Source organism: Eptesicus fuscus, chromosome 22 (assembly GCF_027574615.1).
Source record: "Eptesicus fuscus isolate TK198812 chromosome 22, DD_ASM_mEF_20220401, whole genome shotgun sequence".
Lineage (NCBI taxonomy): Eukaryota > Metazoa > Chordata > Mammalia > Chiroptera > Vespertilionidae > Eptesicus > Eptesicus fuscus.
The window spans coordinates 38209545-38222541 of record NC_072494.1 but is presented as its reverse complement, the minus strand read 5'-3'; the positions used below and the strand labels follow the sequence as shown (position 1 = coordinate 38222541).

The 12997-nt window shown below is 51.5% G+C and overlaps 1 protein-coding gene across 1 annotated transcript; it reads left to right on the top strand.

Annotated features, from left to right (window-relative positions):
* Positions 1-1423: 1423 nt before the first annotated feature.
* SLAMF8 (SLAM family member 8) lies at positions 1424-12018 on the top strand. Its single transcript, XM_028129381.2, has 5 exons — positions 1424-1625; positions 4437-4763; positions 8444-8740; positions 8824-8922; positions 10610-12018. Exons 1-5 carry the CDS (start codon positions 1493-1495, stop codon positions 10672-10674), a joined length of 921 nt encoding a protein of 306 aa, XP_027985182.2. The 5' UTR covers positions 1424-1492; the 3' UTR covers positions 10675-12018.
* The last annotated feature ends 979 nt before the right edge of the window (positions 12019-12997 follow it).

Below are 12997 nucleotides of genomic sequence, written 5' to 3'. Positions count from 1 at the left end.
CCTTCCTGTGCCTTCCCCGGTCCATTGTCTCCAGCTGTCACAGGTCCTGAGGTTTTCCCTGTGGGGAGGTGGGGTATCTCCTAGTTCTCACTGACCCCCTCCTGCCTCCGGGTCAGTTTCCCTACATTCCTCTCAAGGAAAGGCCAGGAGAGATTGCACCTATTTCCTGCTCCGATGGACCACTCAGTACGGGTTTTGCAAGGAGGGGCGTGACTGCCCACTGTGTCCCCAGGCACTGCAGCCTCCGTATTTCCAGCATCCCACAGCCTCCCGCCTGCCGGACACTCAGACTCGCTCATCCCACTTCACACGAGCTTGGAGACACCGCCGCAGGGGAAGCCTGTCCTTGGCTACCTGGGGGCAGCAGCCAAGGGGCCTGGTCCCTGCCTCAGGAGCTCCCAGCCTGGTCCCTGCCTCAGGAGCTCCCAGCCTGGGAGGACAGACTGGGAGCAGGGCTGCTCCACCTCCACAGGCCTTATCTGCATCTTCCTGGCCCTCCTCTCTCCCCTCCCTTTCCTCCTCTCCCCCTCCCCTCCCTCCCCTCTCTCCTCTCTCTCCTCTCTCTCCCATCTCTCCCCTACCCCTATCTCCCCTCCCTCCCCTCCCCTCTCTCTGGTGTTTAGTAGCAACAGTTAATATTGTTTGAGCGCTGACTATGCAGAGCCCATTCTGAAGCCTTGCAGGGGCTGATCTTGCCACGCTGGTGGTGATGACTGGGTTGCATAGCCTGTCTTCTCATCAAAACGGCAGACTCCTGGAGGGCAGGAGCTGTGCCTTTCACCTGTGTGTCCCCAGCCCCTGGCTCAAAGTAGATGCTCAGCGAATACCTGCTGCGTGGGGACGGACTTGGCAATAGCCTCATCATGACTGCCTTCCTTTGGCCTCTGCCCAGAGCCAGGCAACTCTGTCAGGACCCCAGCTCTGCCCTCTCTCCGCTGAGGGGCCCCAGCCCTCCCTCCACCAGGAGCTGCTGAGAGCCTCCCCTTGACCACCAGCCCCAGAACCGCAGGAGTGGGGAGCCTGTTTGACCTCAGGTTCCTGGGCCCCTCACAGCCCTGCTACCCTAGACTCCCTCAGCGGCCTCGTGTGCCACAGGGTGAAAGCCGCTGGCCTCCAGAACAAAGGTCTGATACTGACCCCAGTATTCCAGGCCCCTGGAATCTGGCCCCAACCCCCTCCTCATTCTTACCCACTTCAGCTCTAAGGAATTCCTCCCGGGGTCCCTCACTTCCCCTGGTGCCCACTTGGGCCTCCCCAGGGAGGGCGGGAGGATAGGATGTGGGCTTGTGGCCTGCGATTGCTTATCCAGCCAAAGGCACATGAAAAACACTGACTTACAAGAAACGGCTCCTGGAAGAGCCCAGCCAGGCTCGCAGCCAACTTCCACTTTCCTCTGATGTTTTCACTTTCGGGGCATCTTGTTTTGAGTGGAGATTCCTCCTTCTGCACATGGGACTTTCCAGAAGGATCACAGCTCCTTCCATGCAGCCACATGGCCTGTCCCCATTCAAGCCTTCCCAGCCCCAGACAGAGGGTGTCCTGGATGCTGGCTCCCAGGGGCGCGTCCCTGGCTCTCCGGAGAGGGATGGCTGTGTGGTCCCTGTGGTTTCCCCTTCTCTGGGCAGGTAAGTGGGGCGGGTGAATGGCCTGTCCTCAAAGAGCTGACCCCTCGGGCCGCCCCTCGCCAGATGTCTGCGCGGGGTCCCCCAATCCCAAGTAAGAACCCAGGCACTGGGAGGGGGTGGGGAATACTGATGCAAGTTTTGGGGCAGCCTTTAAAACGAGGCCGAGGCTCAGAGGTGCAGGGTCCCGGGTGGAAGGAGGCAGCGGCCCTGGGAGAACCCATGTCCAGGAGACTCGAGCTGCGCTGTGGGCCAGGGCTGTTAAGACGGGGGCTGGTGGCACCAGTGGTTTGGAAAGAGCTGGCTGTGAGAATGGTGAGCGTCTGGCAGTGTCCACACGTGAGAATTCTAAATACAGTCTGAGGAGCACAGGGGAGGGCAGGGCAGGGCAGGGATCTTTCAATCTGAGGATGTAGTTCCTCAGCCTGTGGGGAGCCAGGGCCCGACCTGAGGTGTGGGTAATGGATACTAACTAGGGATGAGAGGCGAGAGCAAGTTTACTGCAGCACATGTGGGCCTGGAGGGCGGATAATCTGGAGCTGGGATGCCTGCCTGTTGGGTCTCTTCAGCCCCAGGCAATCCCTCTAGTCTGTCTGGTGTCCGACTTCCCTCCCTTGGGTGAGACGTGCTCAGGGTGATGCGGCTTAGCACCCCAAGGCCAGGGCATGGGAGTCCGGGGGTGTAGCAAAGACAAACACACCTTTGTCCACCTCAGACTCACAGTGACTTTGAGATGACTTTGTCCAGGGTCCCTCCAGAGTCTCCAACCTAGAGGGCTCCAATCTCGGCAGATTTCAACATTTCTAAACACGTGAAGGAAATTCCTCAAAAAAAAAGGAAATCTGTTTGGTTCAAAAATCTTTCAAATCCTTGGCCTTGGGTGGCAAAAATCACTTTGCCAAAAGCCTCTTGATGGTAAACGAGGTGAGTGCAACGGATGGGTACACCCCTTTCTTTATGGAGGGGACAGTGATTGCTGACGGTCACACGGCTCATTCTGGGCAGAGCAGGGCAGGTTAGAGCCCAGGAGTCCTGACTGCCACCCAGTGCCATTTCTTCTCTACGTCCTGTCTCCACTCTGCATTCCCTGAAGTCATCGCCAACCAAGCCGGAGGTGATTTGCGCCAGGGAGGGCAGTGAGGCGCATGAGGGGCTGGAGTTACCAGTGGTTGGTTGAGTGACCATTCAGAACATGCCTCCTTAACCGAACTCCCAGCATCTCGGTATGTCCCACCTCTCCTCCCATTCTGCCCTGCACCCACCCCTGGACCAGGCACTAGGTAAATCAGCAAATCCTGCCATTCGTTCTGTAAAACTTGCTGAGTTTCTACATCCTCCTCCGGAACAGTGTGGGCACGGGGAGTGCAGAGATGGAAAGAGGAACTCACAGGCCAGCGGGAGACACTGACTCAGAACCAGGCGATAACAACAGAAATAAGGCCAATTCATAGCAAGGATCCCAGGCTGCTGAGGGAACACGGAGAATGAGTGTGGAACCTGCAGGGATGGACGGGGAGATTAGGGAACCCTGATGCTTCAAGGATGAGCAGAAAGTAGCGAGTGAAGGAGGCAGGGCTCACTTCAAGCGGAGGCATCAGCCACATGCCTCAAACTCAACACGTCCCCAGCAGCACTCAGCACCCTGCCACCTCTCCCATTCTGTTTCTCCTCCTGCTCTGCACCACAGAGAATTGGCACCGTGTGGGTTCCCAGGGCCTGGGAGCCATCCTTGACTCCTTTCCCCTTCACTTCTCAGACCCAATCTACTACCAGATCCCACTGATGACACTTCTTTATCTCTCAGTTCCTCCCACCTCTCCCCGCCTCTGTTGCTCCCCCTCAATACAAACTTCCACCACTCACCTTTGGATTAAACCGGGGTGGGGAACCTTTTTCTGCCAAGGGCCATTCGGATATTTATAACATCATCCGAGGGCCATACGAAATAATCAACTTAAAATTTAGCCGGCTCTCTGGGTCAAACATTTAATGAACTCACCCCTAATGGCTTGGCAGGGCCAGACCCAATGACTTTGCGGGCCTTATACGGCCCGAGGACCGGATGCTCCCCACCCCTGGGTTAATAGAAGCAGCCTCAGGTTTGCTCCACCTACAGGCCTCCTCCGCCCCGCTCCTGGAGTAATCTTTCTAACAGGCCTCGAATCCTGTTACTCTCTTACTGCCTAGTAAAACCTATTCTAGGGCCCTCATTGCTCAAAGGACACAGCCCAGGTGCCAATGTCACTTTCAGGGCCCTGCACAATCTGGTTCTCTCTGTAAAATTTACTGGGTTTCTACATCGCAACTCTGCAGCACAATTCTTACTCCCCCTGCAGAGAGCTACTTTCAGTTCCCCGTGCACATGTTCACACCCTCCAGGCCTTCGGACACGCTGTCCCCTTGGCCTGTGACGCTTCCCATCCCCGCGCCAGGCAGCCCTCTGCTGGGCCTGGCAAATTCCGCTTCTCCTTTGGCCTCAGTTTACCTGAACCCCTCAAGACCAGGTGAGGTTACACTATCACGCTACCTGTGTTCTCCCCAAGTGCCCCCCTTTTCCCATGATGGTACTTGGCTTACTACACGTTAATTGCTATATTTTACTATATGTTAGTTGCTTGGCTTCCTCTCTGAGCTCCATGAGCACAGGTATGAATTCTTTTTCTTGATTTTATTCCCAGCCCCTGGGACAGTGCATTCTCAACTTGAGTGGAGGGAGTTTGTGGGGAGAGGAGCCCCAATTTGCTCCGTGCTGCGTGCAGGAGAGATTGAGGAGCCTCGGGCAGGCAGAGTGACGTGGCTCTGTTGTTCTTGCAGCACCACTTCCTGTCGCGGTTACTGGTGCCCAAGTGCAGGGCCAGGTGGGGGGCTCGGTGCTGCTGGCGGCAGAGTGCCACCCTGGCTTCCAAGTCCGAGAGGCCATCTGGCGGTCTCTCTGGCCCTCAGAGGAGCTCCTGGCCACGTCTTTCCGGGGCTCCCTGGAGACTCTGTACCACTCCCGCTTCCTGGGCCGCACCCAGCTGCACCGCAACCTGAGCCTGGAGCTCGGGCCGCTGGAGTCTGGAGACAGCGGCAACTTCTCTGTGTTGCTCGTGGAAAGTGGAGGCCGGGCCTGGACCCAGATCCTGCAGCTCAAGGTGTATGGTGAGTGTGCCTGGCACTGGCTCTCTGCCCACCTTCCCTCAAAGTCCTGGAAGGGCATCTTGAGTCCTGGGAGCTGGAGAACTGGGTTCCAGAAACCTTGGGCCTCTGACTTCATGGCTGATTCAGAGAGTCTCTTGCAACCGCATCTAAGAAAACTCCTCAGGGTCCCCCAGGTGAGCTCCGATCGGGAGCAGCCCCGCTCTATAGTCCTAGTCTGAGCCCCAACGTGGCACTTTCTGGACTCAGTGGTCTTGGACACAAGGCTTAGCTCCGACATTCGCTGTCTCATTAGTCAAGTGGGCATCGCGATGTTGCCACACAGATGCTCAGGACAGTGAGGTACAGTGGCGCTTGGAAAAGCATCTGGGACAGAAGGTGACCTATGCCTCACCAGTTCAAAGGTATCCGATTAAGACATGCCATTAGTTTACGTGCCACTGAAAAGGAAAAATATTGCCGATTAAACTATGGCACCATATTTTCATTAAAATTTATAATTCAACTGTAGTTAGAAGTACAGAATTTTTATTTTATGTTTTTAAAAGAGTTATTCCAGATACATTTAGAGATCTTGACTATATAGAATATTCATGGGTTCTTTCAGTCACTCATGCAAAACATACCATCCCCAAACTTATTGGCTAAAGACAGTTATTTTATTTCTCGCAATTCTGCAGGTTAGCCGGGCTCAGCCAGGCAGACCTCTGCTCCACGTGGGTTTGCAGGGTCATTTATGCAGCCCCGTTCAGCGCCTCAGCTCGGGTGTCTGAATTCACTGGGGACAGGCAGGGTCTTTCTTTCCAGCAACTTCACCTCCACCTCCATCACAACCACCTCTACCATAACCTCTACCACTATCATTACCTCCACATCCACCATCACCACCTTCCTCCTTCATCACCCTACCACTATCACTGCCTCTATCTCCACCATCACTTCTACCACTAACACTACCTTCACATGTACCTCCACCATCACTTCTACCATTAACACTACCTTCACATGTACCTCCACCATCACTTCTACCATTAACACTACCTTCACATGTACCTCCACCATCACTTCTACCACTATCACTATCTCTACCTCCACCTCCACCACTCCCACTACTACCTCCACCTCTATCTCCATTACCCCCACCATCACCTTCACCTCCACCTCCACCATAACTTCTACCACTATCACTACCTCCACCTCCACCATCACTTCTACCACTAACACTACCTCCACATGTACCTCAACCATCACTTCTACCACTAACACTACCTTTACATGTACCTCCACCATCACCACCTCCACCTTCACTACCTTCACATGTATCTCCACCATCACTTCTACCACTAACACTACCTTCGCATGTACCTCAACCATCACTTCTACCACTAACACTACCTTCACATGTACCTCAACCATCACTTATACCACTAACACTATCTTTACATGTACCTCCACCATCACCACCTTCCTCCTTCATCACCCTACCACTATCACCGCCTCTACCTCCACCATCACTTCTACCACTAACACTACCTTCACATGTACCTCCACCATCACCACCTCCACCTTCACTCCCTTCCTCCTTCATCACCCTATCACCACCTCCATCTCCACCCCCACTACCTCCACCACCACTACCATCTCCACCTCCACCATCACTTCTACCACTATCATTACCTCCTTTACCCACCATCACTACCTCCACCTTCACCACCTTCCTCCTTCATCACCCTACCACTATCACCACCTCCACTTCCACCTCCACCATCATTTCTATCACTATCACTATCTCTATCTCCACCTTCATCACTCCGCTATCACCTCCACCTCTATCTCCATTACCCCCATCACCTTCACTGCCACCTCTACCCCCACCATTACTTCTATCACTATTACTATTTCTACCTCTAACTCCACACCTCCACTCTCACCTCAACCTCTACCAACTTTACTATATTTCTGCTGGTCAAGAAAAAACAATGGCCTTCCAGCTCTCATTTAGATACCTAGCAGCTTGTGAATGACCCCAAAGCACAATTTTAGTAAAACCTTGGGAATTTGGTAGATAGAGGGGATGAATAGGTTCAAATTCAGGAATGGAGAGTAGGCGTGACAGCTAGGAAGAGAGAAACAATGAGGGAGAGAAAGGCAGTAGCAAATTGGGAGGAGAGAGACACCCCTTCCCCCTCCCTGAGACAGCTAACTGGCTGCCACTCAGGGTGCTATAAGCAGTTAGACGGGTGTCCTTCTGGATGCATGCAGCCCTGAATCAGGAGTACAGTTTGGCAGAGTGCTGGCTGGGTTTCAGCACCCCCACCTTCCCCTGTTACCCCCTGGCCAGTGCCCTTATGCAGTGAGTAACCTACACAGGCAGCCCTGGAGCGTCTCCCTTGTTGAGTCTCAGCTGCCGCACATGGGAAATGAGGACACGGGATGTGAGAACACATGCAGCACCCACACCACCAGGCTCCAGAATGCCTTGTTCTCAGCATCCGAATTACAAATTGTAAGGAAATTGCTGTTTTATTGCTTCCAAATGCATAGCTTGATTAGAACTAATTGCACCAAGCTGCCAAACAGCCGTCCTTAGGAGCTCTGCTCTGACAATAGATAAAGAAGGATTCGAATTAGCAGATCAGTTACCAGAAATGTCAATGTGCTCATCGTGTTTGGAAGCAGCTTGTCCCCCTAAGGAGTATAAATATCTCCCCTGCAATCTTTGTTCATACTATTAGTGTGCCCAGCACTTTTCTTTTTTCTTTTTTCATATTCCAAATCCCAACACATTGAGCTGGCATTCATGAGGTTTTACTCCGCTTGACTTCGGAATGCTGTCAGACACTGAGCCCTCTCGTTGTCACCAGAATGCTCTCCCGCTGGCCCCCATTGCCAGGGAGACCCGGGATTTTCTCCTCAACCTACGTAGGAAAGGGGAGTCAGGACACCAGTTTGTTCAATGGCCCAGGTAGCTGAGCACCAAGAGAGTGAGGGTTATGAAGATAACAAGACAGAGCCCCTTCATGGCCCTATTTGCGCCATTGTAATTATTTTCTTAATCATTTATAACCACTTGTCAGCATTTGTCTTCCTCACCAAACTCTAATCTCCAAAAGTCCAGGCATGTGTATGATGGTTTGTTGTTGCTGCTGCTGCTGTTGTTGTGTTGTTTTTTTGCCTGATGTAATAAATGCTCACTATATATGGTTGATCTATCATGGGGAAAGTGCTATGACAAGAGACAGACAGAGGGCTTGGAAAGCTCAGCACCACACCTGGAGTATTAGGGAAGGCTTCACGGTCAGGGCAGCAGGCAGGGTGTCCAAGCTGGGCCCACTGTTTTCTAGGGGGCCAAGAAGATAAAGGTATGTGTGCACTGCTGAGACATATGAAAGCATGGAAGAGGATGACATGTTTGAGAGAACTGGAAATTATGTAGGAGCAGTGGGGAGGACCAGCAGGAGGGATAGCTGGAGAGATGGACATCAACTATTTTATGTAGGATTTTGAATCCCACACTTAGGAATTCAGCTTTGGTCCTGTGGTCAATGGGAAGCCAGACAAGGTATTGGAGCAAGAGTGGACTCGTCAGAGGTGTTATCTATCCCGGCGTGGATCCCAGAGCCAGGGCGAGGGCCCTGCCCAGCATCCTGGTAACCCAGACCTGCTCTACTCTTTTTGCCCAGATGCAGTACCCAGGCCCATGGTACAAGTGTTCATTGCTGTATCTCAGCCCCCCAAGACCTGCCAGGCATTCCTGTCCTGCTGGGTCCCCAACATCAGTGACATAACCTATAGCTGGCGACTGGAGGGGTCCATTGACTTTGGTATCAAGCCATATGGCCTCTTCACGGATGGTCAGGTGTTGAGGGTTTCGCTGGGACCAGAAGACAAGGGCATGGCCTTTTCCTGCATTGTCTCCAACCCCGTCAGCTGGAATTCGACTATAGTCACCCCCTGGGAGAGCTGCCATCATGAGGCAGGTATGCCACGGGCCAAGGGTCAATGTGGGATAGTGAAGCGTCAAGTTCACTTCTGACCCTGCCCCCTCCATGTCCTGCCCCAGGGAAGGCCTCCTACAAGGATGTGCTGCTGGTGGTGGTGCCTGTCTTGCTGCTTCTGATCCTGACTGGTCTCTCTGCCTGGTACTGGGGCCCCTGCTCAGGTGGGAGTTCTGCACGAGCTGGAGGTGGTGGGGAGCTAAGTCTACTGGGAAGATGGGCAGATTTGGACCTCCTCCATTTGTCTTCAGATTGTCTGTCCTCTGTATCTCTCCCACCTCATCTCTTGGCCCTCTCCATCTTGCATTCTGGCCTCCAATCAGAATTGAAGTTCCTTTTGTAGTTCTTCAAGTGAACTGTTCTCTTACATACATCTGCAGGCCTTTGCACATTCCACTTTCCCTGTCTGGAACACACTTTCCATGATTTCCCACTCAACTCCTTCACTGGATTATCTCCTATAAGATCTATATTTTTTTTTTCTATTTCAAAGAGGTGGGGGAGAAAGAGATAGAAACATCAATGATGAGAGAGAATCACTGATTGGCTGCCCCTGCACGCCCCACAACAGGGATCAATCCCGCAACCTGGGCACATGCCCTGACCGGGAATTGAACTGTGACCTTCTGGTTCATAGATCAACGATCAACACTGAACCACACTGGCTGACTAATGTTCTGCCTTTAACACCCATCACTTACCCCACTCACAGCACTGATTGTACTTACTCTCCCACTAAATTCTTAGCCCTTTAAAGGCAAATGCTGGGTCACCACTGGGCATCTAGCAATAGTTTCTGTTACATAGCTGTATCTATAAAGGTTTGTTGAGTAAAAGTTAGTCAAATCCCAACCCCTTGTTGCCTAGGAAATATTCTCTGAGCAAAGTGCTTCTCTGGCCGGGAGCTGCTAGTGCCTCTTTGTCAAGGAGAAGAAAGGGGAACCTCAGAGGTCAGCCAGGTTCTGAACTCTACACCCATCAGCCTTGCCTTTGCCCCGAATGCCCCGGCCCTGAAAGAAGCACCTCTCATGGCCTGGGCTTCCTGGTTATGTGCATCCAGGCTGTGTGGGCTTGCTGGCCCAGGGTGGAGAGAGCGGTCAGCAAGGAGAAGGAGGCATGAGACCTGAGTCGCTCAGCATAGAGCTGGAGCAAAGGACTGGCTCTTGTATGTTCTTTCCCTGGGGATGGGAGGAAAGCAGCTGAGGTCAAACTCCATCCAGGGGCCCTGTCTGTCCCAGGCAGTCCCCGGGATTTATGTAGAAACCGGGAAAGAGCAGCATTTTGTTTGAACAGCTTTATTGAAATATAATTCACATAACCATACAATTCACCCATTTAAAGTGCATACAATTCAGTGGCTTTTATTGTATTCACAGAGTTGTGTATCCATCACCACAATCAATTTTAGGACATTTTCATTACCCCAAAAAGAACCCCAAAATACCTTGGCCATCCCTCTCTAATCAACCTTCTCTCACTCAGCTTAATGTTGTCAAGGCTCTGAAAAGAGTGGCTTTGGCCCCCCGATAAGGACAGAAAGAACCCAACAGAAAGGCGCCTCACAGGGAGCCCAGAGCTGGCTCTGGCTCTGCCATGTGGCTTCTGGCCATTTAATTATACTTTTTACAGTTAAATGCATGGCATAGTTGCAAAGGAAGGCTAGACAGTAGGAAGAACTACTTGTCTTTGAAGCATCTCCTTTTCCACGGTCTTGATAAAATGGGGGCGGTGGGGTGGGGGGGAGGGTTGTGGGTGTGGGGGTTTTTTTTGCCTGAGGTGATCTTGGGCCAGGCCAAGGTTACTAAGATTCTAAACATTGGAGGGGTAACCTTCTTTCTTATCTCCTTGCAGGGAGAAAGAAGAAGGATGTCTGTGCTGATGAAGTCGTTCTACAGACAGAGAACCCCCTTGTATAGGGTCTGCCATGAGGGAGGAGATAAACTGATGTGGGACCATGAGGAACCCCACTGCCCAGGCACATGATGGTCCAGGATACAGTTGGTGCCTGGAAGATACCATGGTCCTCGAAGCTCCTGTGAGACTCCGTTCCACTTTCCAGGGGCACCTGGGCAGCTGTCACATTGGAAGGACAGAAAACATTGGTACAACCTTCCACACTCTCCCTTCCATCTCCCTTTATTGCGTGCCCTGGCTTTGGTCTGGGCAAAATGGGCCAAAGAAGATATTCCCTAAAGGACACTGGACATTCCTCAGGACCCACAGGGGCAGTGACTGTCCAGGGCATTTACCTCGCACCGCTGTATTTGTTGAAATCCTAACCCCCATTTCTCAAAATATGACTATTTGGAGATAGGGCCTTTAAAGATATGGTTAAGGTTAAATGAAGTCAATGGAATAGGGCCCTCATTTAATATGCCTGGCGTCCTTATAAGAAGAAGGAACGACACCAGAAGTGCACACACACAGAGAAACAGCCATGGGAGGACACAGAGAGAATGAAGCCAAAGAATGAGGCCTCCGTAGACACCAAACCAACTGATACAGTGATCTTGGACTTCCGGTGTCCAGAACTGTGAGAAAATAAATGTCTGCTGTGTCAGTCACCCGGTCAGTGGTACCTTGTTATGCTAGCCCTGACAGACTACCCTGCAGCAAAGGATTGCTCCAGCCTGGGTCCCAGGCTTTAGGAGACATTAGACCTCTGAGCTAACTGTGACCCTGAATCTCCCACTTCCAGCCCCAGCCCCAAGCTCCTGCAGTTTGAGATCCCGATGCTTCCTGATGACCAAGGCATTGTCATAAGAAAAGGTCTAGAAATAGGTGAAGGACAAGGGTTTCTCTTTCTGACCTGAAAAGCTTTCAGATCATCTGAGTTCATGACCCTCAAAGGTAATGTACAGTTATAGACCATCAAAGGGCGGTTTCTATCTCATGGTTGGGATGGGTGCCATTTTAGAGGAAGACCTTTTTGTAGATAACTTCACCATCTCTGTTAACTATCGTGTCTCCTACAGGATCTGGGGGTGGGACTTGAAATTCTTGCTTTCAGTGACAAAAAAAAAAAAGATATTAAATTTGCCCCAGCCAAAGTTTTTGCACAACTTCAAGAAAAGCAGCTCACCCGGCCAGTTTGGCTCAGTGAATAGATCATCGGCCTGCGGACTTAAAGGTCCTGGGTTCAATTCCTGTCAAGGGCACATGCTTGGATTTCGGGCTTGATCCACAGTGTGGATTGTGCAGGAGGCAGCTGATCAGTGATTCTCTCTCATCATTGATGTTTCTATCTCTCTATCCCTCTCCCTTCCCCTCTGAACTCAATAAAATATATATAAAATAATAAAAATAAATTAATTAAAAGAAAAGCAGCTCAGTTTGAGGTGAGTGTCTCTACTTGAGACTGAGAAAGGAAAGAGCTAGGAAAAGCTAAGCAGAAGAAAAATTTTGAAGGGGAAGGGCACTGAAGCATCCTGGCATCTGGCACACTAATTTTCAAATGCAAGTGCAGAGGATCCACCCAAGTTCAAGGAGAGAGGGAAAAGACCCCACAACTCAAAGGGAAGATGGTCAAGGTGACTTTTAAAGAAGAGCTTGTTGGATGAAAGCAATTATTGTGGCCATCTTTGGAAAATACTATTTGCCACTGAGTAATTCTGTCTAGAAAAGCTCTGGGGTATTGCCACTGGGAAAAAAATTGATGAGCTAAACTTTGGGATTAGCAGGTGATAAGGTTCATAGTTACTCCCTCCCATGTATAATTGGATTTTTTTTCCCCTGGGACCTCACTCAACTCTTGAGAGGAAGGAGGCATTGAGTAAACAGAGGTAGGTTTTGAAGTATTTTCCAGGATGGCTTCGATCATTCCACCCATGAGGTTAGTCCAGTCCAAGAATCTTCCCTCTTCACCTCAATTCTTGTGCAGTCACTTCACCTGGGACAACTGGTCAGTGCAACTGGCCTCCAGATTCATCTTGCCACTCCTCCATTTAACTAGTCCTGGAGTTTCCCTGCCTATTAGCTCTGCTCAGAGGTCCCCTGATGGTCAGCTGGCTTCACCTAGTCTTCATGCCTTTCCTGTACCCACTTCTCTCCCATCACCCCCAAGTCCACCTGAGCATGCACATGGCCACCCAACCTGGCAGTTTGTGTTGCCCCGACCTGCCAGGTAGTGAATCATGCAAAACGGGCCTCAGTTCCTAAAATTATGTGAAAGAGAAAGCCCAAGATCTAGCAAGGGGCCATGGTGGTTGTATGAAGGATACACACACACACACACACACA

Coding starts and splice junctions, on each gene's coding strand:
- SLAMF8 (XM_028129381.2), top strand. CDS start 1,493: ATGGCCTGTCCCCATTCAAGCCTTCCCAGCCCCAGACAGAGGGTGTCC. Junction 4,764..8,443: donor CCTGCAGCTCAAGGTGTATG/GTGAGTGTGCCT, acceptor CTTTTTGCCCAG/ATGCAGTACCCAGGCCCATG. Junction 8,741..8,823: donor GAGCTGCCATCATGAGGCAG/GTATGCCACGGG, acceptor GTCCTGCCCCAG/GGAAGGCCTCCTACAAGGAT.